The following is a 25518-nucleotide window of genomic DNA, read 5'->3' as shown; positions in this document are numbered from 1 at the left end:
TGTTCTTTTCCCCCCACCCAGAAGCTTGATTTTCAAAGTAGCTATTGAATGGCTTATTTTTAGTCTAGTGATCATGTAAGTCCATGAACTCCTTTTTGAAACCATTTTTTCTACTTGAAAACATTTTTCTACTTAAAGCAGTTGCTTTAAATTGTGGTATTTCCACTTCCTTCTTAATAGTAGTTTTGTTATTCTTTCTGGTAAATTGTTAAATAGAAATTCTGTTAAACTTTGCTTTAAAACTTTTTCTTTGAAGTATTGTCTTTTATCTTTTCTCATCAATGATGATTTTCTTTTAGTATTATGCAAAGTGAAATATTTCCCTTTCAATTTTCTGGTTACTTCTTTATTTCATCTGGATATTGCATTAATAATGTCTTGTGACATATTTCTTGGGAAGGTTTTGTAACTTTGCTTTTCTGAAGGCTTTTCTTTCTTTCTTTTTTTTTTTACTAAAGTTTTTTTATTTTCAAAACACATGCATGGATAATTTTTCAACATTAACTACTGCAAAACTTTGTGTTCCAATTTCCCCCCCCCTTTCTCTCACCCCTCCTCTAGATAACAAATAATCTAATATATGTTAAACATGGTAAAAATATAAGTCAAATTCAATATGTGCATACATATTTATATAATTATCTTGCTGCACAAGAAAAATCAAATCAAAAAGAAAAAAAAAATGAGAGAAAATAAATGCAAGAAAATGACAACAAAAAGAGTGAAAATGCTTGTTGTTGTATATTGTGATCCACACTCAGTTCCCACAGTCCTTTCTCTGGGTATAGATGGCTCTCTTTATCACAATATCATCGGAAGTGGTATGAATCATCTCAGTGTTGAAAAGAGCCACATCCATCAGAATTGATCAGTATATAATCTTCTTGTTGCCTGTATAATGATCTCCTGGTCCTGTTCATTTGACTTAGTATCAGTTCATCTAAGTCTCTCCGGGTCTCTCTGAAAACATCCTGCTGATCATTTCTTATAGAACAATAATATTCAATAACATTCATTTAACATAACTTACTCAGTCATTCTCCAACTAATGATTGGCATCTTCTCAGTTTCCATTTTCTTGACACTATAAAAAGGGCTATCATAAACATTTTTGCACATGTAAGTCCTTTTCCTTCCTTTAAGATCTCTTTGGGATATAAGCTTATTAGAAACACTGCTGGATAAAAGGGTATGCACAGTTTGATAGCCTTTTGGGTATAGTTCCAAATTGCCCTCCAGAATGGTTGGATTACTTCACAACTTCACCAACAATATATTAGTGTCTCTGTTTTCCCACATCCCCTCCAACATTCATCATTATCTTTTCCTGTCATCTTACCCAATCTGAGAGGTGTATAATGATACCTCAGACTTATCTTAATTTGCATTTCTGTGATCAATAGTGATTGAGAGCACCTTTAGAAAAGATTTTAATATCTTCATCTGACCATTTATCAATTGGAGAATGGCTTGAATTCTTATAAATTTGAGTCAATTCTTTATATATTTTAGAAATGAAGCCTTTATCAGAATCTTTGAATATAAAACTGTTTTCCCAGTTTATTACTTCCTTTCTAATCTTGTCTGCATTAGTTTTGTTTGTATAAATTTTTTTAACTTAATATGATCAAATTTATCTATTTTGTGTTCAATAATGAACTCCAGTTCTTATTTGGCTACAAATTCCTTCGTTCTACACAGATCTGAGAGGTATACTATCCTTTGTTCTTCTAATTTGCTTATATCACTCTTTATGTCTAAATCATGAACCCATTTTGACCTTATCTTGGTATACATTATTAGGTGTGGATCAATGCCTAGTTTTTGCCATACTAGTTTCCAATTTTCCCAGTAGTTTTTGTCAAACAGTGAGTTCTTATTCCAAAGCTGGAGTTTTTGGGTTTATCAAACTCTTGATTACTGTAGTAATTGACTACTTTGTCCTGTGAACCTAATCTATTCCACTGATCAACTACTCTACTTCTTAGCCAGTACCAAATGGTTTTGATAACCACTACTTTATAATATAGTTTTAGGTCAGGGACAATGACATTTTCTTACACCCAGCCTGTATAAATCTCAGTAGAAAAGAAACTTTGGAATCTCACCCAGGAGGGAATACTTTGCCTGGGACCTTCCCACTCTGGGACCCTGGATGGCTGACTCAGGGGATTCCTCAGCCAACTCAGGTGTTGGTGTTTCTCCAGAGTTGTGATGTTGTGTGTTGTTTGTTTCTTGTGTTGTCTTTATTATTATAATCTTATTTTATAACAAAAAAAGTTATTTTTTTCTTCCATTTTTACACTTTTATGCTTATTTTGAGTTCTTTATTTAAAGATTAAATTTTCTATTCAGTTCTGGTCTTTTCATCAGAAATAGATAAAATTTGCCTGCTTCATTGAATGTCCATTTTTTTCCTCAAAAGATGATTGCAGTTTTGATGGATAATTGATTTTGGCTGCAATCCAAGTTTCTTTTGATTTTTAGAATATCAGATTCTAGGCCCTTTGATATTTTAAAGTGGAAGCTGCTAGGTTCTGGATAATCCTAATTGTAGCTCCTTGATATTTGAATTGTTTTCTTCTGTATGTTTGCAATATTGTCTCCTTGATTTGATAATTCTGAAATTAACTATGATGTTCCTTGGAGTTTTCATTTTGGATTCTCAGGAGGTGATAGGTGAATTCTTTCAATGGCTATTTTACCCTCTGGTTCCAGGCAGTTTTCCTTGATGATTTCCTGAAAGATGATGTCTAGGCTCTTTTTTTTCCATCATGTTTTTCAGGAAATTGAACAATTAATTGTCTCTCCTAGATCTATTTTCCAGGTCAATTGTTTTTCCAATAAGGTATTTTACATTTTCTTCTATTTTTTTTTGTTTGACTGATTCTCATTGGATTCACTTCCATTTGTTCATTCTCATTTTTAGTGAATTATTTTCTTCAATTAACTTTTTTTATCTCCTCTTGCATTTGGCTAATTGAAGTGTTTTGTACATTGCATTTTTCCATTTCACAAATTTCAACAAATTATTTTCTTTTTCATATTTATTTTATAAGGAGTTATATGCTTTTTCCATTTCATCAAGTCTATTTTTAAGGAGTTATCTTCAGATAATTTCTGGTTTTCATTTTCCAAACCCACTTGCAAAGATCTTATTTCCTTTCCCCATTTTTCTAACTCTCTTTTAAGATACTTTTTGAATTCTTCCAAGAGAGCCTTATGAAATGGGGATAAATTCATATCAGCTTTTGGGGCTTTATCTGAAGCTGCATTGCCTTTAAAATCCTCAGGGTTTGAGGTCTGTTCTTCTCTTTCTCTATAAAAGCTGTCTATGGACAGAGTTCTTTTTGCTTTTTTGCTCACTTTTTAAAAGTTGAGGTTGGCTCTTAAGGCAAAGGAAGGACAATTTCTTTAGTTTGCCCTGGGACCATTATTGCTGACTGACTTCTGGTGCTGACTAAGCATGGCCAGGTCCTACATTCTTCCAAAGTTCAGTGGCTCACAACCAACTAATCTGCTGATCCACTGGCTTGTAACAAGTACAGAATAGCTCTTAAGCAATAGATTCCCTGGTGTGCTGATGCCATAATGCCCTGGTTGCCCCAGCTCCTTGCCTCCCCCCATGCCCAATTGAAACAGACTTTTCTGAAATTCTTTCAAAATATCTTCTTCTAGAAATTTGCTGTACTTCAAGTATCTGTGAGTTCTGTCACTCCAAAACCAGTTCAGAGACTTAGTCTGCTATTTATTTGAAGGAAGCTCAAAGGAGGTCACATAGAGAAGCTTCTACTCTCTGCCATCTTGGCTCTGTCCCTCTGAAGATTTTTCTAGAAATTGATTTAGTCCTCTTAGATCTGAGTTTTAAAATGTTAATGGTTTGTTACTAATCAGTATTGATAATTTACAACTATTTTTCTGTGATTAGTCGTGTATTTGAAAGTCTTTCTATGAAAAAGTTTTGAGGACATTTGCTTAAATCAAATTTTAGATTTACCAGTTTACTTTCTGATATAATTGATAAAAGGTTTTATATGGATTAACTTAAAAGATTTTTTCCTGTTAATTTCACTCTCTCTAGAAAGCTTCCTTCTAGATAATCATGTTTTACATCATGTAAAATTGGTGAGACAGTTTTAGTTCTATACATTGTAAGCATCATTTAAAACTATTCCCTCTTCAAGATCCTGAACTCTGAAATTATTCTTCTTTGACAATCTTCTCTCTTTTAACCTTTTCTACTCCCAAACCTGCTCTTGGTCCTCAATATGAGCTTCCATTTTTCTAGCACTTCCTGTTCTGGGGGAAAAGCCTGGGCACTTTTCACTTTACTCCAGCCTCATTTTTCTTCCAATTCAGCCTTGAGTTTTGATCATCCATTTCAATCTTGCCTTCCCCTTCAACTGCAAAATACTTGCCCCCTTGACTTTCTGTTTCTGACTCCCTACATTCCTCTGTCTCTCAAGATGCTCAAATCTCCCTTAAAAAATAATTTGCTCCTGATCTTGCCACCTGCTCAAACTGTTAATCTGTTCCTCTGCCTCTTTTCAAAGTCAAACTTCTCCAGTGAGTTATCTATACTGGCCACCTCATTTTCACCCTCACCCACTAAAAACTCCTTGTAAACAGACTTCCATCTTTGCCACCCTATTGAAACAGCTTTTCCCAGTGTCATTAACAATTTATCCATTGCTAAAACTCTTTTTGTCTTTGTTCTCTCTGACACACTTGACATTGTTTATAAGACCTTTTATCTTGGTCTTATTGCTTCATATAGTTTTATAGCTAAAGGAGACAATAGAATATCATGGAAGAAAGTTGGTCTTAAGTTGAATGTACTTTACTTGAATACTATTTTAGATACTTATTAGCTGTATGACCATGGGCAAACCACTTAATTGCTCAGCCTCCATTTATAAATTTGTAAATTAATGAATGAATGAAAAAGAATAGTTTGTCAATCAGGAAGCATTTATTAAGTGCCAACTTTGGGCTACATGCTTACTAAGCAAGAGATGCAAATAAAGAAAAAAGTTCCTTCTCTCAAAGACACAATGTGAAAAACGACTACAAAGATATATTGAAAATAATTAGTTGAGAACTGAAGGAAACCAAGAAAGTTAGGAGGTGGAGCTAAAGAGGGAGAGCATTTCAGTCACAGGGAACAATGAAGGTGCCCAGAATGTGGGGACGGACTGGCATTCCAAAAACAGTCAGAAGGCCAGTATCATTAGATCACAGAGGGTATATAAGTTACGTTGGAAAGTATAAGACTGGAAAGTAAAGGCTTTGAATGCCAAAAAGGATTTTATATTTGATCTTGGTAGTGATGAAAAGTCACTTGTGTCTATTGAATAGTGCAGATTTGAAAGCTGAGCTGATAGGTAGGACGAAGTAGGGAGAGTAAGGAAGAGCAACCAGCAGGCTATTTCAGTAATCAAAGTGTGAGAGGTTGAGTGACAATGTCAGAAGAGAATGTATATACGAGATGATAGGAAGGTAAAATCAACAGTCTTGGCAATCATGGGGGATGAATGAGAGTATAGAATTAAAGATAATAATTAGATTGCAAACTTGTGTGACTGGGAAGAGGGCATTTTTCTCCAAAACTGCACAAAAAAGCTTTTGATTAGATGATTGAATGACAGCTTAAGATGTCAAGTTTGCATTCTTACTGAGAGAGACTATACATATAGAAGAAATTAGTACACTTTTCCATGTGTAGTAATCCTAGCAGAGTAAATTTGATCAAGGCTCTAGAACTAGAGGGGAAGTAGGTAGAAGAGAAGGGTTGGTGGCAAGGCATTTGGCATAACTGTCAAGAAGATAGGCAGGGACTAGAGAATGAGATGAAGCATGACTTCAGTCCATATAAAATAATGGACTAGGTAAGGGAGTTATTCACCAACCTGGACAGCAAGGACCTAAGATATAAGTTTTGGAGATGAAAGAGTTCAAATTTTCAGGTTTGCCTCCTTCAATTATCTTCCCTCTCCAGTCCATCCTCTGTCCAATCACCAGTGATTTTCCTAAAGGGCAAATGTGACTGTGTCACTTCCCTACCTTAAAAATTCCAATATATCCTATATACACATACACACATATGCACACATCAGCTTTGGATAGAGATAGTTAGATATACATTGTTTATATACAGTTGTTTTTCATGTTGTCTTCCTCTAAGTTTTTAATTACTCGCTGCTTCCCTAATTTCTCTTGAAGCTTAAAGACCCTGGTGGTGGGAAGCCTTCAAGATCTAAATGGGACAATGACCGTGAGGAACCAGGGGGAAGATTCCTATAGGACCGTGGTGACTTTTTTATATCCTCCAGGACTGTCCTTTCGACGAGTATCAAAGATTCAGGTAACTCAACTCTCTAAGTGAGTGTTGGTATTATCTAGTTTTTGCCCTCTACAGAGATCTCTGTCTCTGTGGCAAATTCAACTACCTCTGCTTTCCTTCCATTCCACAGAGTCAGCCACAGCATCATTCCATGCTATTGAATTGTGAATCAGGAACAGCTGAGAATGAGAGTATAAGAAGCAGCCACTGTAAAATTAGTCACCCCATCTTTCGGGAAGGAAGTATGGTCAGTACTACCACCTTCATTTCCTTCTTTCCCCTTTTTTTCTTACACTCTTTCCCTTTCTCCTCACTTTCCTCTTCTCTCCTTACTCAGATCACTTTTAATATAACATTTGATGTCTCCCCTATGGCATCCCTTGGAAACAAAATGGTCTTCAAAGCAAATGTGGTTAGGTAAGATTAATGCCCTTTAATGGAAACCCTAGCTCCTGTTGATGGTAGTATGTTATCCTATGCTTATTGGATATCCTTGAGTAAACAAATATTCCCTAGTTCTATCTAAATGGACTTCCCTCTCTTCTCTCCAGTGAGAATAATGCATCTATCACCAACAAGACTTCCCTCCAGTTGGAACTACCAGTGAAATATGCCATCTACCCAGTGATCAGCAGGTGCCAACTCCCTTCACTTCACTCTGACCAGAGGACTGCTTATGCCCTCCTACCATGCTAAGATCAATTCATAATTGTAGTATTGTGTGACTCTATAAGCTGAATCTGTATGGAATAGATCCTGCTATTATTTCATACTCAGGTTGATAATTATCTCCCTGTCTTTTACTTTTACTGCTCCTTTACCCCATGTCTCTTGATTCTTCATTCTATAAGAGACTGTGAAATGCAATGTAATTGACTAGCTTTCCAATCAAAAAACTTGAACTTAAATAATTACTCTGTCATTTAATCACTTGTACTACATTCAACTTTTCTGAAGCTACATTTCCTTGTTTCTAAAATGATGGGACTGAATTAGAGGACCTATAAGTTCCCTTCCCATTCTAAATCTCTGATCCTAAATTCTCTTTCTTATCCATCATCCACTTGTGGCTTTATCCCCTCTGGCACTCCAACTGTGATATGCTCCAGAAGTCTCCCTAATGCCTGGTTCTACATTGCTATTTCATTTATCCAGTCAACAAATATTTATATAAAGTATATATCTATATCATAGACAAATTCAATGGTGGTTAAGAAACAGCCTGTACGTTACAAGGGTTGAAAATCCAGTAGAACTACTTCTAATCTTGTATTATTTCCCATTTTTTTCTTCCATCAGCCTTGAAGAATCTACAAAATATCTCAACTTCTCAACCTCAAAAGAGAAGAGCAGTGTTTACCTGAAGCACAAATACCAAGTAGGGGAATGGTATAAAAGGCCATGATATCTGGGTAGAGTTGCAATAAGGAATTTTATCACCTGGGACGAATATAGATATTGGGTGAGGGTAGAAATGAGGCCTAACTTTAACGATATGACTACTACTGTGCATAATTGTTAACTGGAGAAAGACTATTTTGTCCAATTAGAGGATAAACAACTGACAGGAACAGGGTTTTTGAAGGGAGTAGACGTTGATATGGCACAAAGACAGATTATTTAATTTCTTGAGAGAATATCCTAGAGATGCATAGATAATGACAGCAGGAATCTGGACAAGAAAGAATAATTTTCAAATGGGGTGACTGCTGAGTGATGAAATTAGAAGGAGAGTCTAAAGCTGGCAGTGACTGAACAAGGGGTTTGCCAACTCTTAATCTTGGCCCTGTGGCTAAGAGAATGAACAATTAGTCTTAGAGATGGTATTGAGAAATGTAATGTATTCAGGGAAAAATCAGGTTTTAGTAAACATCAGAAGAAGGAAGAACTATGCTGAAAAAATCTGAGTAAAATTTTCCAACATATAATGATAAGAATAGCGAGACTGGCAAGGGGAAGAGGTGGTTTAGAGGACTAGGACTGAATTGGATAGGAATTGGAATATAAGGTAATAGGGGAAAGTGTTTTCAAAAGTGGAAGGAAGTGGAGACAGTTCAATTTCTGATACAACCCCCAAAGAAGAGTTTGCCTGCCCTTTTCCCTCTCCAGAATTTTCCTGTCATTAACTTCACTCTCTTGCCCTTCTTGGGACCACCTACTTCCCCCACCATAATCCCTGTAGCAGAACAAACTATTATATAATTAAGGTTCAAGCAAGGAGGTCTCCAAACTAAAGATCAGAGGAAACAGCACTTTCCTTCATTCTAATCATGACATCTGGGACGAAGCCCAAATTATTTTATCCTAGTTACAATTCTGCATCTGGGTCCTGAAATCTTGGAAATTAAGGAAGAGTTATCTTTTTAGAGACTATACTACTTGGTTTTAGAAAGAGATCATATAGGAGATCATAGAAACTGAACATTAAGATCCACATCCTCTCTGTATCTAGGTAAACAACCTAGGTCAACGGGATCTTGCCATCAAAATTGACTTCTGGGTCCCAGTTGAGTTGAACAAGAAAAACATTTTGGAGAATGTTCAGATCATCCCTTCCCAGGTATTCCTATTCTCACATTTTTTCCGACATATTCCTGAGTCAAATATAAAACTCTCACTCTTTGTTCTCCCATCTTAAAAGTGTATAGTATCTCTTAGACTTCTTTTGGATAAAATTCCAGAGTTCTCTTCAAAGCTAATTAAGGATTTCCAATCTAACCTCATCCTTGATGGGTTGTTTCTTTCCTTAGAATCTCTCATGTACCTCAGAAAAAAAAGTTCCTAGTCACTCTGACTTCCTGGCACAGATTCGTGAAACTTCAGTAGTGGTAAGAAGGGGCCCAAACTCCAGAAATACCTGCATGTCAGAACTACAGAACACCCATTGTTAAATTCAGATGTTCTTACACCATATCTGAGCTAGTTACCTGATTTAGTTAGCTAATTTCAACTAGGCAAATTCACATAGGCAAGTCACTTAATTTCCCCCAGGCTCAGTTTCTGTTTTACAGGATTATAAGGATTAAATTGTCTCATTTAAAGCACTTTGCAAATATTAAAGTGCTACCTAAATGTTTGCTATTAATATTATTATTACTTAGAGTACCATATTGTATTTTCTGCTCTATCATCTTTCTCTGTCATCCATCACTCTTTCTTCCTAGAATTGCTCCATTGCTGTCTGCCAGAGATTTCGCTGTGACATCCCTCTCTTTAATGTTCAAGAAGAATTTACCTTCACCATTGAAGGCAAACTAAGTTTTGGTTGGGTCAAACAGGTATGTAGACATATGATGAGCCAGCTGTTCTGCCTCACAAGAATTAGATATGTGTCCTATTTTTTGTCAAAATTCAAAGAATTCATTGTTTTAATCCTTCCTCCACTCTTCTCTCTTTTCACCATAGACAAAGAGTAATAACCTATTGTTTACAAGCTTGGCTGAAATGATTTTTGATGAGTCCAAATATGCTCTACTTCCAGAGCAGATGTTTGTGAGAAACAAGGTAATCTGTGTTTATGGGCCCATAGGATCATAGTCTTAAAACTGGAAAGGATCTTACAAGTCATCTAGTCCAGCTCCCTCTTTTAACAGATGAGAAAACTGAAGTCCAGAGAAGTTAAGTGACTTGTCCAATAGCATACAAGTTGCATAGAAAGAATTTGAACTCACATCCTCTAGCTCTCCTTCTAGCACTCTAACAATATCTTGTGTAACAGAATATAGATATTCCAAGACAGGAGGAGAACCTGGGTTTGTGAAGAATCCAATCTAGGGAACAATGCTCCCATATGCATCATCTACAATGGGTGTTATTGTTTTGGGGAGTACAAAAAAGAGGGGTTTTGCCTTGGGCTAGTAGCTTGGATTTGAAGGCAATAAGGTTTTAATAAGCAACCAAGAATTTAGGTCAAGAAGTCCTGAGTTTTGATGTAAAACATATTTGGGAAAAGAGGGTTAAAAAAAAAGTCAATATGATTACTTTTGTTCATTGGAATTTCTTTTCCCTCAATGTCTTATCAACTGACATCCAGATAGAGACCAAAGTAGAACGATATGAGGTTTATTCTCCTGTTCCCCTCATTGTGGGCAGCACCGTTGGGGGACTGGTGCTTCTTGCACTCATCACGGCTGGATTGTACAAGGTGACATCCCAACCCTTTATCTGCAACATTTTTCTCAGACTGAAGTGTTTTCTTCCTTTTGAGCATCTTTTTATTCTATATGGATCTTAATGCTCTAGATATCATTTTAGTACATAGACGATTATTAGAAAATAAGATAAATCTATTATTAATCACAAACCACTTCTCCTAAAAACCAAAGATAGGACTTCAGCTTCTATTTTTAATTAATATAATTTATTTATTTTTGTTAGTCATATTCATGTAGCACAAAAAATGTGGAAAAGGGACTAGCATTTTTTCCTCTAGCTCCTTCCCCATCTTGTTTAACTTTACTTTATGAATCTTAATTTCAAAAATATTTTTCCAGTTTTCTCCAAATCTATATTCTTACAATCCTCCAGATGACATCTATAAAAGGATTTCCCCCTCAAATTCGTAGGCTTTATTACATGACCTGTATAGAATCACAAGATTATAATATCACATTAAGTATGATTTCAAAACAGCAAAAGTCTTATTTTAGAAAATTTAGAAGTGGTGAACATAACATGTGATTAATTGGAAAGATTGCTACTGTTAGTAAACAAAACACAGAAATTAGAAAACTAATCATTCTGTGAATAATTCAATGAAATATATTTTAAAACCAAATTTAAAGATTAATTGTCTTTAAGAAAAGAAATAGCATGCCTAGCCTATAATAATTCAAATTAGCCATTATACTTCTGCCCAGTAAGATACTCTAAACTGATTCCTTTATTATAGACCTAATTTCAAGAAAGATTGGCTTCTATACAATTCACAACTACAAGAACTTATTCTATGATCATTGAGTGATCAATTTCTGTCATTGAACTTCTTTTCTTTCCTGACTATTGTTAGTATATTTTTGATGCTTGTATAAAAATAATCTTCATAACATTTGTAATACACAAAAGATATAGATATGAAATATGTAAAATACTTTTCCTTTAGTTGAGAACAAGTTCCCATATATTAACATATACTAACTAAATAACTAACCAAAAACAACTCCTGTTATCTTCATTTAACACAAATTTATTCTTTCTTTCCTCTTTATATTCAACTCCATATTACCTAGTCTAAATTTAATTTACTTGGTTAATTTGTATGTCAAAGCCCCTTGCTAGTTCTGGATTAATTCATAAGGAAATATTTAAAAATATTACCTCAATGAAGAACCATTTTGTTTTTATGATGGATTATATTCAATTTTGTAAGAGATCTGATTTGGGGACACAGATCAACTTCCTCTGCTTTTTACTATGTTATATTTCAATCTACTATTTTGGTTTTTTGTCCTCTTTGATTTGTTTTGTGTCATTTGAAATAGATACTTCTCAATATGTAACTTGCTTCTTCCTGGTTACTTATAACACTTAGTTTCTTGACTGTGAAGCACTGGAACTTGACAACTACAGTTCTTTATGAGTTATGTTTAAGATTCTTCTTAAGCAGTATTATGAGACTCCTAAATTTTTTTCCCTCTGTCCTGTATTTACAACAATTATTGACAATTTTCTTGCATTATCTGTTAGATTGTAGATTTGGATTTTTTTGTTTTTTCTGGTTTATAGAGATCTAAGATCTTTCACTTTTAACATTTTTTTAAAATTACTTTTATTTGTCCCTCTGTCTTTTCCTTTTTTGCATTGTCTGAGTCATTCCATTATAATCTATCATCTCACTAAGATTTTCCACTGACTTTTATTTTCTCAATTTAAATTCAACTTCAATTCTTTCTTTAATTATTTTATTTACAATCACAGAGATGCCTTTATTTTTTATATTTTCATTATAAACCATGCTCTTAAAGAATGTTCATTCTTTTTTCTAGAAGTAGTTATTTTTATTAACACTTTTTCTTTCATTTTGAAATTTTGCCATTTTTTTTATTTATCATATTGTTATGGGCCTCATTTGTGATTACTAATTTCTTTGATTTTTCTATTAGTTTTCCTGTGAGGTTTTTTATTTGTTTGTTTGTTTGTTTTGTTTTGTTTGCTATTTTTTCCCTTTATTTCTTCATTGCTGTTCCTACATATTTGGAACATTTGTCTTAGATACATCCATCTTGCAAAGTAATTTTCTTCTGTTTTCATTCTTTTTTACTTCTCATCTCTTCTTTCTTCTCATTCTGCTTTACTTACTCTTTTTATGGTATTTCTCTTTGTATTTTCCCATATTCTTGCCCTATCTTTTTTTGTTTTGGTTTCATCTCATATTTCCACCTCTCTGGTTCTTCAAATTTTTCTCTTTCCTGATTAGATCTCCATCATATTCCCCACCTCCTTAATTTATTTCTGATAAGAAAGTGAAAAAGAGGGAAATATCTAGGATCGTTGTCCCTTTCTCACTAACTTTGTTTCTCTCCATCCCCACAGCTTGGATTCTTCAAACGCCAATATAAAGATATGATGAATAATCCTGGGGAAAGTGAACCTAACACCACCCCTCCTGAATAAGTGTTTATTTCACCTCCAGCCTCTTCAGATGGAGACCAATAGACTTTTTTTTAAACAAATGGATCACTTCTCTTATTGCCCAGGGGCCAAATCACTTTTTTCTATCAGAAGTACACACATATAAATTGTTGCAAATGGCAAAACTCCTCAATATAATTTTTTTTTGTATGTGCACATAAAACCTGTTATAGAAGATTATTATCTGTTTTGTTTTGTTTTGTTTTGTTTTGTTTTGTTTTGTTTTGTTTTGTTTTGTTTTTCCCTTGAGTGGATGTCTGACCTTGGATATAGAACAGGGCATGACAAAGTTGGGTAAGGTCGGGACATTTGCTCTTTGTTCTAACTGGAAATAAAGAAAGGGAGTTTTTTTTTTTCCTTTACCTATGTGAGTGTGTTTCTAGGAGAAGCCAAAAAAGCATTTGATGGAAAGACTGAAATGGCAATGTGAGACATAGAAACATTTTAAAGGGGAGAGTTGTTTGGTTCCCTTTATGTATCACCATGTGAAAGTAGCTGCTAAATAAATGCTTTGTTAGGAAGGTGGGAAAATACCTGGAACCCAAATATATTAGAAAGGCGAGAAAGTTGCTATGGAAAAGAGCAGCTCACTGTTATAAAATATATTAAGGATTCTTGTTTAAATAGAAAGGAATGGAAGGGAGGGGAAGGAGATCCCTTAATCAAAGTTAAATTAATCAAAACACTATTAAAAGTATATGTTAAGATACTAAACTTTAATTCATTTAAATAGGTGAGAACACATCCCACACGACATGAACAAAACAAAACCTTGAATCAATCAAAACATTTCAATTAAGTACAGAGCAATTCATCTATTACGGAAATGCCCTATCCAAAAAAGGAAGAGTTAGTTTAGGATCTGAGAAATTTATTAAAAGGTGTGGAAACAGGAAAAAAAGAGTAGGGGGAGCAAAGGAAAGAAAAAAGCATAGAGACAATCAACAACAAGAAAAAGAAATTAGAACTGAGCATAAAAGAAAAAAGAAAAGAACAGCCACTGACCTTTGGGATATCTTAGAACAAAAAACTTGTTGAAGTCATCAGTTTGTACAAAGTCCTATGTTAGGGGCCGGAACCTTTCACAGGAAACCTCAACAGTGACTGCCTCTTCCAGCTTCCCCGACCCGACGGGGCTTCGGACGTCTCCGGCCCTCCTCCTGGAGACGGGAGGAGGGAATCACCAGACAGAGAGCCGAGGTGGATAGAACACAATGATGTTTATTAGAGTTACAAGTCAGCAGTGTCTCCCCGAGCCCTTCTGTGCTCGCTCTTTTATAGCCTATTTATCTTTTTTGCATATTTCCCCGTAAGAGTTTGGACTCCTCCCTGATTCCTCCCCGAAGGCGGAGCCAATCCTTACTGTGCCTCCCCTGCACCCACCCAGATCCTACCACGTCAGTTGCCACGGTGACAGATCCGGGTTCGGGCGGGTCCTGACACAAAGGCGTCTCAACTATCCCCCAGGAGGTTCAGGTCCAGAGCCTCTTACAGTCCTACCTCTGAATTTCTTTCTATTCATATGTACTGAAATATACTCTGCTGCTTCTTCGTCCAAATGTTTCCTGAAATTTTCCTCAATCACAAAGAGACCAGAAGTTAGCAAGCAATAAATCTAAGTATAAATTAAGACAGAAAGATAAACCTCTGCCTAAATATTATGAAATTTTCTAGTTAATGGCTCATTGTGATTGTAATGGTATTCCTAACTTTTTGAAAACTTCCTAAAGTAGTAGAGGAAAGAACCAAACGAATATCTAAGCTCATGATATTGCCCCAATACTTGTTCTGAGAAGAAAGATTCTTATTCATCCTGTTTGGGATGAAGAGATGTACCCAAATTGACTACTTAAAGATCACTCATAAAAAGCAGACTTATTTATTAGAATCTCGAGAAGCGGACCCCATCCTGGTCTGTGAGCCAAATCCCAGTAGGAGAGAGCCACTCCCTTGAAAATGTTCACAGTTTTTATACATTTCAGACAAAGAACCTCCAAAATCCCACCCTCTATGTGGTGTAATTGGTCACATAAGTCTCTATTCCCCTATTTAGTCAGTGGAATGTCGTAGACAAGGCAATATATAGTTTTCTCACCACGCATCCTCCTTTGAACAATGGAATGTAGTCCAGGCCTTATCTAAAATCACATGCTTCCTAAATTGAGGCTTTTAAGGCTTTTAGCTAACAATCTCTGATCAATATGTGCTTGATCTGTAAGTTCTTTACCTTTTCACACAACCCCAACAAAAGATATTACAAGATCGTTGTTTCTCATTAGTGATATACATATCTCTCCCTTGACAATGTTCTTGAGATAAATGATGTTTTATTTATTTAGACCAGCAAACAGTAAATACTGTGTGATCTCATTTTCTTTACAATTCCCAATCAACTATGTGACTGAGAAGATTTGGTCTTATGTAGAAAATTATCTGCCTTTTCCTTTCTTAGGTTTTCATCAAGCATACCATTACATATATAGGTTATTCTCAAATATTTTACAGAGATGAAAAAGTAGCCATATAAATCAACAGTTGTTGACTCAATTCAGTTGAACAAACATTCATTAAATGTGAGGCCCTTGGGAGATAGAGCTAAGATGGTGGAGCAAAAGCAGGGATTTTCCTGAATTCTCTCAAATTCTCCTCTAAACAATTTTAAAATAATACCCCCAAACAAATTCTGAAATGGCAGAGCCAACAAAAGGATGAGGTAAAACAATTATCCAGTCCAGGACAACTTAGGAAGTCATCAAGAAAGGTCTCATCCTTGGGATGAGAGTAGAATGTTGTCCATTGAAGGCCTTGGGGGCAATTGAATGGGCAATATCCAGAGCTCTCTGTCCACAGACAATAAAGGATTAAAACAACTAATCTCAGAGAGATTACAGAGTTTACTCTGCTGACATTAGATTCAGGACTCTGTTGCACTACCCATATATGAATCTGGATCCACAGTCTCAGGGTGAGGAGGAGCACTAGCACACTACAGCGTCTAGCTGCAGGGGAGGGGAGACTCTAGTCACAATTCCAGCCAGAAAAAAGAACTGGTCACTCCCAGACTACATGGGCCAATAGTCAGTTTCCACATCTCTCCTTAAATTATGCCTCTTGGATTTACATCAACTGATGCTAAGTGAAATGAGCAGAACCAGATCATTATACAAGGCAACAACAAGACTATACAATAATCAATTCTGATGGACGTGGCTCTCTTCAACATTGAGATAATTCAAACTAGTTTTACTTGTGCAGTGATGAAGAGAACCATCTATACCCAGAGAGAGAACCGAGGAAACAGAGTGTGCAACATAATATAGCATTCTCATTCTCTCTGTTGTTATTTGCTTGCATTTTGTTTTCTTTCTCAATTTGTTTCCTTCCTTCTTGAAGTGATTTTTCTTGTGCAACAAGATAACTGTATAAATATGTATGCATATATTGGATCTTATATGTATTTCAATATATGTAACATATATTAGACTACCTACCAGCTAGGGAGTGGGGAAGAGAGGAAAATTTGGAACAAAATGTTTTGCAAGAGTTAATATTGGAAAAATTACCCATGCATATGCTTTGTAAATAAAAAGCTTTAATAATAATAATAATAATAATAATAAATTATGCCTCTTGGAAGAGCTGAAAATTTATAGATTCCCCCAAAATTAACTCTGAAAACAGTTGCACAGAAAACAGTATTACCTCTACTCCCACAAGAGGATCCCAACTTTAACATAGTTACAAGTCAAGAAATAAAATGGGATGTAAAACAAACAAACAAACAAAAGAAATAGAATGGGAAAATGAGCAAACAACAACCAAAAAGAACCTGATTATGGAAAGTTACTAAGGTGGCAGGGAAGATCAAAACAAACTCAGAAGACAACAGATTCAAAATAGCTAAACCAAAAACCTCAAACAAAAAAAATGTGAATTAGTCTCAGGCTCCCCCAGAAAAAAAATCCTGGAAGAGCTCAAAAAGAATTGTAAAAATCAAATAAGAGATGAAGAAGAAAAAATGGGAAAAGAAATGAAATTGATGCAAAAAAATCATGAAGAAAAATCAATAGCATGGTAAAGGAGGCACAAAAAAAATTCTGAAGAAAATAATATCTTTAAAAACAGAATAGATCAAGTGATAAAAGAGGCACAAAAGTCCATTGAAGAGAACTCCTTAAAAAGAAGAACTGGCTAAATGGAAAGATGTTAGGATTACAAGGTGAGAACTCAGGTTGTCAGGGCAATTCTCTAGCTCAGAATTCACACCTTTAGTTCTGGCCTTTAGGGGGAGTTTACACCTTTGAACTTCTGAAAAGGAGTTTACACAACCTTTAAAAGGAGCAAGTTCATTGGTTGAAGTATTTTCTCACAAGCCCCTTTGAGTTCTCACTACAATCTTTGCTAGGATAAAAGAGGAGGGCAGGAGGGCAAGAGGTTAGTCTACTCTGGGACAAAGTTGGGATGGCAGGCTGGAAGGAGAGAGTCTGGCCAGGAGATTGAGTTGAGATGGCAGTCCCCAAGGATAACTTAGAGACAACTGGACCTTTACAATTCAAGAACTTTATAGAAAGAGAAGCACAAAAACTCATTGAAGAAAATAATTCCTAAAAATTAGAACTAGGAAAGTGAAACCTAATGACTTCATGAGACACCAAGAAACAATAAAATAAACTCAAAAGAATGAAAAATAGAAGAAAATGTGAAATCTCTCATTGGAAAAACAATTAATCTGGAAAACAGATCCAGAAGAGATAATTTAAGAATTATTGAACTACTTTAAAGTTGTGGGTTTGTTTTTTTTTAAAGACTGTAGACATCAACTTTTAAGAAATCATCAAGGAAAACTGCCTTGGTATCCCAGAACTAGATAATAAAATAGAAATAGAAAGAATCCACTTATCACTCCCTGAGAGAGATCCCAAAATGAAAACTTCCAGGAAATTATAGCCAAATTCCAGAGTTCCCAGGTCAAGGTGAAAATATTATAAGCAGTGAGAAAGAAACAATTCAAATATTGTAGAGTCACAATCAGAATAACACAAGACTTAGCACCTTCAACATAAAAGATCTGGAGGGCTTAAAATGTGATATTTCAGCTAGGATTATAGACAAAAATCATCTGCCCAGTAAAACTGATTAACTATAATACCTCATGGGGAAAATAGATATTTACTGAAAAAAGAGGCTTTTTGAATATTCCTGATGAAAATACCAGAGCTGAAAAGAAAATTTGACTTTCAAATACAAGACTCAAGAGAAGCATACAAAGGTAAACAGGAAAGAGAAATCCCAAGGGCCAAACTGTTCAAAAAGATAGTACATATAACTTCTAAGAACTGTATCATTATTAGGACAATTAGAAGGAGTAAACATAGAGGGCACAGGTATGAACTGACTATGATGGGATGATATCTAAAAAAATGTTGATGTTCCAAACTGATGTGCAAGATATGTCAAAAGAATTTTCAGGCTCAGACCCATCTCTGAATTAAGGTACAAAGTTTATTATAATTGGGACAGCTTCTAAATGAAGTTAGCAAAGAACCAGGGGCAAGAAGGTAAATTTATAGGGAAAAATTAGAGAAACCAAGTGCTTCATGTTACTGATATGCTAAGTTTGTGGAGTTGAGGAGTGGTTCAAAACCGGCATGCAGAGGCAGTGCCCTGGGCAGAGCTCATGGGTAACCTTTTGGAGGTATGTATTTAGACCTGAAATATCACTAAATCAAATGGTGGGCATCCAAATTTGTTCTGCACCTAAATTAATTTTAAGTACCTTATTATTGTTTCTCATTAACAGAAATCCTTTTATCACTGCCCAACAGACTGTTACCTGACAGCCAACAATATTTATGGGCTCAATATCCTGGCCCTACAGAGTAAATTGGGATAGGATAGACTAAGGGAAGAAATGCATCATTTCTAACTACATCACTCCCAAGGCTAGGTGGTCTTGTTTCTACATGATGGCCTTGTGAATTAATGGCTATAATTTAACCTCCAGATTGTATAAGGTAACAATGGACATCAGTATAGTATAGATCTGTCTATATAAGATAATTCTATAGGGTCAGTTTATCCTTGCAGCAGGAACAGATAGCTTTCCTCCTTAGAGCTGACTCAGATACTAGGTTGCTGCAGGGATATGGTCTTTTGCTGAAGTCCATTTATCCCATCAGTGTCCTACTCCAGTGTGTCTTTCATTTCTTCCTCTAGGTTCCGGCCAGGCTATCATGTGATTGACCCCATATCCTCTTCTTCTCCCTTCTCTGTCCCTGCCCTCTACTGTGTCCTTGAACAAGGTGTTATGCCCCTCTCCTATGGATCAAGTGGTCCCCTTCATGCTACCCTCACTCCCTTCCCCACATCTATGGGCAAATTCACATTATGTATGCTTGTGAGGATGTTGTGAAGTGTAAGGGTGAAACCCTTCCTTGTATGATTTAATTCCAGTAAAGGATACAAGACTTGAGTAGATTATTTATATGTTAAAAGACCAAATTAATGTAGGAATTTGCACCAAGGACAGAACTGGTAGAAGTGATGGTTGTCTTCCTTTTAAAATGTAAGTTTCCCCTAGGGTAAAAATTGTTTCATTCTTTGTTGTTGTTGTTGGGGTGTGTGTATGTGTGTGTGTGTGTGTGTGTGTGTGTGTGTGTGTGTGTGTGTGTGTGTGTGTGTGTTTATGTGAGTGTCTCATGACCTAGCAAGGGACCTGAAAAATTAATCAATCAATAAATATTTATGAAGTAGCTACTAAGTGCCATTCACTAGCACTAGGAATATAAATAAACTAAAAATAAAGGCAGTCCCTGTCTTCAAGTAGTTTACAATCTAATGCTAAGTAAATGTTTATTGATAAATTAATATTAATTTATTGAATCTCTGGTCTTTGGACAAGCATCCAAAAAAATAGTGTTAGCCCAACTAGAACTGGTCTCTAACTTGTAGGTGGCTGGAGCAGAATAAAGCAGGCTAGAGACTGAAGAGTCAGAAATCAAACAGAAGTTTAATTTCAAAGTGAGGGGAAAAGTTTGTAAGCAAAATCTTCCTGAAAAGGAGGACTATGATTTATGGTAAGGGTAGGGCTTTCAAGCATGAAAACCATAAAACCACAAAAAGGCAGGACCTAACACTGTCACCCTTAAGTCTTGCACAAAACAATCCCATGGCAGACCCATGTGTGCAGACATTTTGAAGACAATACAGGTGTTCTTGGATTCTGTGGGAACAGTCTCCAAGTTATTAGAATTGTTGAGCCTCATAATTGTCTTAACCTTTAAGGGTCTTTGAGCCTTGTGGTTATTCAGTGGGATACAAAACCAGAATTAGCATGATAGGAACAGGAGTACAATACCTAGTTTAGTTCACTTAGCAGTTAGAAGCACAGGAATTGTTAGAATGTCAGAAGATGTGATTGATCACTTTCTGCTATAGTATGTCAGCTATAGCTGTAGCTCTAGCTCTTAGGTCAAGATCCCCTAAAAAATAGGGCTAAATAGTTAAATTCATAAATCCCAATTCTGGGGCTTTGCAAGGCTGAGATCACCCAGAATGTGAGCAGTTGTTTTGCCAAGCTCAGGGTATAGCTTGCTTACTGGACCTTAACTCCAGAAAAATAGGGTATCTTCTAATATCTTGACTTTGATCTGATTGTATGAAGATCTGAGTCACTAATGGGAATTCTCCCATAGCTCAGGAACACAAAGTCTAAGAAAACAGGACACACACAACCCAGGGACTTAGGCAAAATCCAAGAGATATATATAAAGATGCACCAGAAGAAATGTATAATAGTTCCTCAGAGTTCAATGAGATACTAGAGGCACTTAAATGCACTCCTTCCCTCTTTACCTCCAAAAGAGTCTCAGGGTTTAAGACTGTGCTGATACTTAGAAAAAACCTAATTCTGGTTCTAGCTGAAATGTAGTACAGTGAAACAGGGAAAAACTATTTCTAATAAACCCACCCCACTTAACAATACTATGTGTCTCACTACATTTATGACTCATAACATTTAAAACTTTCAATGTCTCTTCCCAGTATAGAACTTTAGACAACCCTTTCTCTCAAGTCACTTATATTTATTAAGACAGAATTTTAATAAAGATATCTATAGAAAGATACTATTTCCATGACCTCATAAAAGGTCCATTTGAATACATGAATTCTTCACAACATATGTAACCTTGGGTTTTGAATTCATAGAGGAATTGTTTTTTGTAATGAAAATACCTAAGTATTTGCTGGATATCTTGTTTTGTTTCGTTTTTGTTAGTAGTGAAGAAAAGAACAGAGCAATCTGGAACACAATGGTAAGAGTACTGAATTCTGAAATCAGGTCTTGAATTTAGCCCCAGATTAACATTTACTAGCTGTTTGACCCAAATCAACCTCTCTAACTATACATGTCTGCATCTATTGTTTTTTTTTTTTTTTTTAATTGGAGGTAATACATTTGCTTCTTACCATAAGGGATGCAATAGGTTTAGGTATCATTAACATGTACTCAGCTTTTTGGGGAACTCTGACTAAAAAGCCACTGGTGTATAATTTGCTTTCAGTCTCGGGCTAACATGACAAATTCTTCTCCCCACTCAAAGAACTTCAGCTAATTATTTTTAACACTGTATTACACTTAAATTATTTACTCTTTTTTTTTTTCTCTGTCTCTGTTATCCTTTCCCCCCTTATCTTCTTCCTTTCTCCAGATAAGCAAGTTGTCCAGAATTGTCCCTTCCCCTATCTCAAACCTCATAATTTAAATAACATTATTTTAGGGCACCCTTTTTTTTAGGAAGTTTTCTTTTACTTTATTATTCTTCCTCTTTCTACTTCATTCTGAAATATATTCTCCTGTTCATGATCTAGTCTATGTTTGTTCTCTATTCTTATCTCTAGTTCCCTCATAAGAAACATTACCTCTAAAGGTAATAAATTTTCCTCCTTCCTTTACCTGATTTTTCTTATTATAATTGAAAATCTTACAAGCTCCAGAGCCAGCTCGGCTCTCTGAGTTCAGAGAACTTTAATTCTTCTCCCTCCCCATTTTCCTTTGCTATTGCTAATATGGCTAATAATACTAGGAAATAATAATTTCCTAGTAACTTTTCTTTTTTCCTTTCCTCCCAATTTCTCCACATAACCTTAGAAAATCTAATAATATTTTCCATTGCTTATTTTGAATAATGAAAGAAAATATACAAATTCTGGAATAATAGAGTTCCATGTGCAAATGAGTATTAAAAAAAATCTATTTAATCCAACTAGAAGATTTTCAACTTCCTAAATTAGCATATAGAAAATAATAATAATAATAATAATAAGCCTACAACTTTCTCTCAGACCTAAATTACCTTTCTGATTCCCTTTTGGCCCAGAGTATGGCCTTGAGAGAATTATATAATTTGTCTGCCGCAGTTTCTTTCTCTGTAATAAATTTGTATAATAATAGCAACTACTTCCCAGGATTGTTATGAGGATAAAGTGAGATATTTGTAAAATGTTTTATCAGCCTTAAAGCACTCTTATTATTATTGCCACTGCTAATTCCCTTCATGGGACCAAAAGTGTACCTACCAAAATCTACCTAGATTTTCTGACCCAAACTATTGATCATTTTTTAAAAGGGTAAACTTACTTTTAGCCAATCAGAATTTACCTGATGGTCTGGCAAGTATGAGGTGCTAGAATTCCATAATCCCCTCACTAACAGAATTCATCTATGTTCACTTCTAGATGAGAAGCAAAAAAGAAATACAAACAAAATTCTCCATCCCTTCAAAATTGGAAAACTTCAATTCAATATGCAAATCATATCCAAAGTTCTTAACACATACATTCCTTGTATTTAACTTCATAGATTCATTGTGAGGAAAACATGCTTATAAATATTATTGTTGCTTGTCCTTTGTTCTCTAAAAAAGGCGATGACATCTAGGTTTTGTCTTAAAATGCATACAACAGTGGATTGGATTTAAGTGAGGGAGGACTGTGCAAAGTTACCAATCTCACGTTTTTCTCTAGAGCCATTTGGGTCCAGTGACAAGATACAGATCAGAACGACTGGAAATGATCCTGAATGCGGTGGGAGATCTTGACTTTTTAAAATTAAGGTCTTTAATAGGTCTCAGTTTGACTGAATCAATACCCAATCAATGATTAAAGGTAGGTATGAAATGAGGCAATCAACCAATCTAAAAGTCTCAGAGCTTCTGGCCAAAACAGAAACAATTGCTATTGATATTTACTCTGAGCCAATCAGGGCCCAAATAATTACCAAGTGGGTCTGGCCCTGGGACTTATTGTTGGACAATCAGTGAGAGTCAAAGTGATTTGGATTTACACATTGGTACTTAAGAAAGAAATAAGCCCCATAAGCCCCAAGACTTCTTGAGAGGTTTCAGCAATCAAAATTTACATTCCTTTGGGCAGAGCACTCACAGGTAAAGGTATAATACCCTATATGAACAGAGAGAAGGGAAGGGAAAGAAGAAGAAAAAAAAGGAAAAGAAAAAGGAAAAAGAAAGGAAAAGAGGTGTGTTGCCCAACTGGGCAGTTCCAGTTAGGACTGCAGTGGGGCAGCTCCTACTCCTACTTCAAAGAGGTTTTTGTTTGTCCTTTGTTCTCAAGGAAGACCATGACATTAGGGAGGTGATGCCAAAACATTCAAATGAATTGGATTTAAGTGAAGGAGAGCTGTGCAAGGTCACACTTTCTCCTACAGAATCATCTGGGTCCAGTGGCAAGATAGATAAGGTCAGGATTATATTATTAAATCATAAACTGAGGTTTGGGTGATATTTCTTTTTATTCAGTCACTAAGCTTTCAATTTTCCACACCTTATTTTATCTTCCTTATGTTCCAAACCCCTCTCTTCCAGGGGAATGCCCACCTAAATTTCTAAATGATACTCCAACACCAAGTAACATAATAAGCAAATAAATCTAAGAGTTAAAAAGAGCAAAAGTTGGCAACTGAAGAGTTCCTTAAGTGTTCCAGTAAAACTTCTCCTTTTCTACTAAAAGCTTTTAATATCGCTTTTTATGAGCGATGAAGTGGTTCAGTGGATAGAGTACTGGGCATGGAGTCAAGAAAGCTCATCTTCTCGAGTCCAAATAATATCCCTTACAATGTAACTCTGGGCAAGTCTCTTCATCCTGTTTGTCTCAGTTTCCTTATTTGTAAAATGAGCTGGAAAAGGAAATAGCAAATCACTTTAATACCTTTGACAAGAAAATCCCAAATGAGGTCATGATGTGACTGAAATGACTGAACAACAATAGATCTTTATGATTTTTATATGTTATCTCATTTGATCCTAGTTTATTTAAATCACTTCAACACAGGATTTAATAACAGAGAGATGGATTGCCAGCTTTTTGCATTCCTCGCTCTTTACTGAAAATTTGATTCCTGGGACAAGTAGATGATTCAAGGTAAGAATAGAATACTGGCAAGAAAGCCAGTAAGACCTGAGTTTAAATTTAAATTAAATTTTAGACATTTAATAACTGTGTGACCCTATTGCATCACTTAACCCTATTTGCTTCAGTTCCTCATCTGTAAAAATGAGCTGGAGAAGGAAATGGCAAGTCCAGTATCTTTGCCAAGAAAACTCCAAAATTGGATCATGAAGAGTCAGATGACTAAGGCAAATAGGGTTAGTAATGGAGTCACATGGCTAATAAAGTGTCTGAGGCTGGATTTGAACTCATTCAAGCTTAACATTCTATCTACTGTGCCATCTAGTGATCCCAAATATCAACTATAATTGACTATCAAGCACCAAAAACTACCTTTGGAGGAGGGATCTTTTGGCTTCATTTAAATGTCATCAGTCACATTCACAAAGAAAAGATCCAAGTGGAAACATCCTCTTTGAAGATAAGTAAATGATTGGAAGTTCACTTAAGCCCTTAACTAATCTATTTTTGACATCCCTTCCCCGCCTCTACCTCTGAGTCATTAGAAGACTTCCCTTCTTGGTTTTTTGGTCTACAAAACACTTCTCTTCCTCAATTGTTATGTCCTCTGGTTTTTGTGCCAGCTGTTTCCCTGGGACTTGGATGAAGACTGGAGGCATACAATTCCCCTAAACCTTCAATCCATGGATTTTGCTGCACTTCTGCTAATGGGTAAGGGACCATTAATTTTGTGGGTCACTTAATACAAGCTTAGCTTGGAGGGAAGAAGAGTTTAAAAAAAAAAAAAAGATCAGTCAATTAGCAGTTTTGAGAATGAAAGCTAGCATTTAAGATTCTGACCATCTGTTTCCTACTTAGGAGAAATAAAGTGTGAACTAATAATTGATACTCAGATTTGAGATGGTTCAGGAAAGCACAAAGAGAAATGGTACTTTAGGGGACACATTTCAGAGAAGCCAAAAATAAATAGAATTCAGCTTCCTTAGTTCCTTGGCTCAAGGTTCTCATTATGGAATTGAACTTTTTTTAATAGTCCCATTATGATATTATCCTTTTGTCTTATACTTTGCTAGAAAGAATTAAAAGCAAGAAAGGGGAAGGGGAGAGATTCTTAAAAG

At 35.5% G+C, this 25518-nt stretch overlaps 2 protein-coding genes across 4 annotated transcripts in view; both read left to right on the top strand.

The window, feature by feature from the left end:
- LOC141550773 (integrin alpha-M-like) overlaps positions 1 to 13153 on the top strand; it is a 45273-nt gene extending 32120 nt beyond the window's left edge. The window contains 11 exon segments of the mRNA XM_074281738.1: positions 6223 to 6364; positions 6474 to 6590; positions 6681 to 6760; positions 6895 to 6978; positions 7643 to 7721; positions 8796 to 8903; positions 9094 to 9171; positions 9508 to 9621; positions 9749 to 9847; positions 10377 to 10487; positions 12875 to 13153. Of these exon segments, the coding sequence (XP_074137839.1) occupies positions 6223 to 6364; positions 6474 to 6590; positions 6681 to 6760; positions 6895 to 6978; positions 7643 to 7721; positions 8796 to 8903; positions 9094 to 9171; positions 9508 to 9621; positions 9749 to 9847; positions 10377 to 10487; positions 12875 to 12955 (1093 nt within the window). The 3' untranslated portion in view covers positions 12956 to 13153.
- An 11799-nt stretch (positions 13154 to 24952) lies between these two features.
- Positions 24953 to 25518, top strand: part of LOC141550772 (integrin alpha-X-like) — a 33335-nt gene continuing 32769 nt past the window's right edge. For all 3 annotated transcript variants that reach the window (XR_012484681.1, XM_074281736.1, XM_074281737.1), the window contains exon 1: positions 24953 to 25111. Coding sequence is in view for 2 of the 3 variants with exons in the window: in XM_074281736.1 (XP_074137837.1) it covers positions 25084 to 25111 (28 nt within the window). In the remaining variant the exon portion in view is untranslated. The remainder of the gene's footprint in view (positions 25112 to 25518) is intronic.

The sequence above is a fragment of the Sminthopsis crassicaudata genome, chromosome 1 (genome assembly GCF_048593235.1).
Source record: "Sminthopsis crassicaudata isolate SCR6 chromosome 1, ASM4859323v1, whole genome shotgun sequence".
NCBI classification, from domain to species: Eukaryota; Metazoa; Chordata; class Mammalia; order Dasyuromorphia; family Dasyuridae; genus Sminthopsis; species Sminthopsis crassicaudata.
The sequence above is the reverse complement of the archived record's forward strand: the minus strand, read 5'-3'. Positions and strand labels throughout refer to the sequence as shown.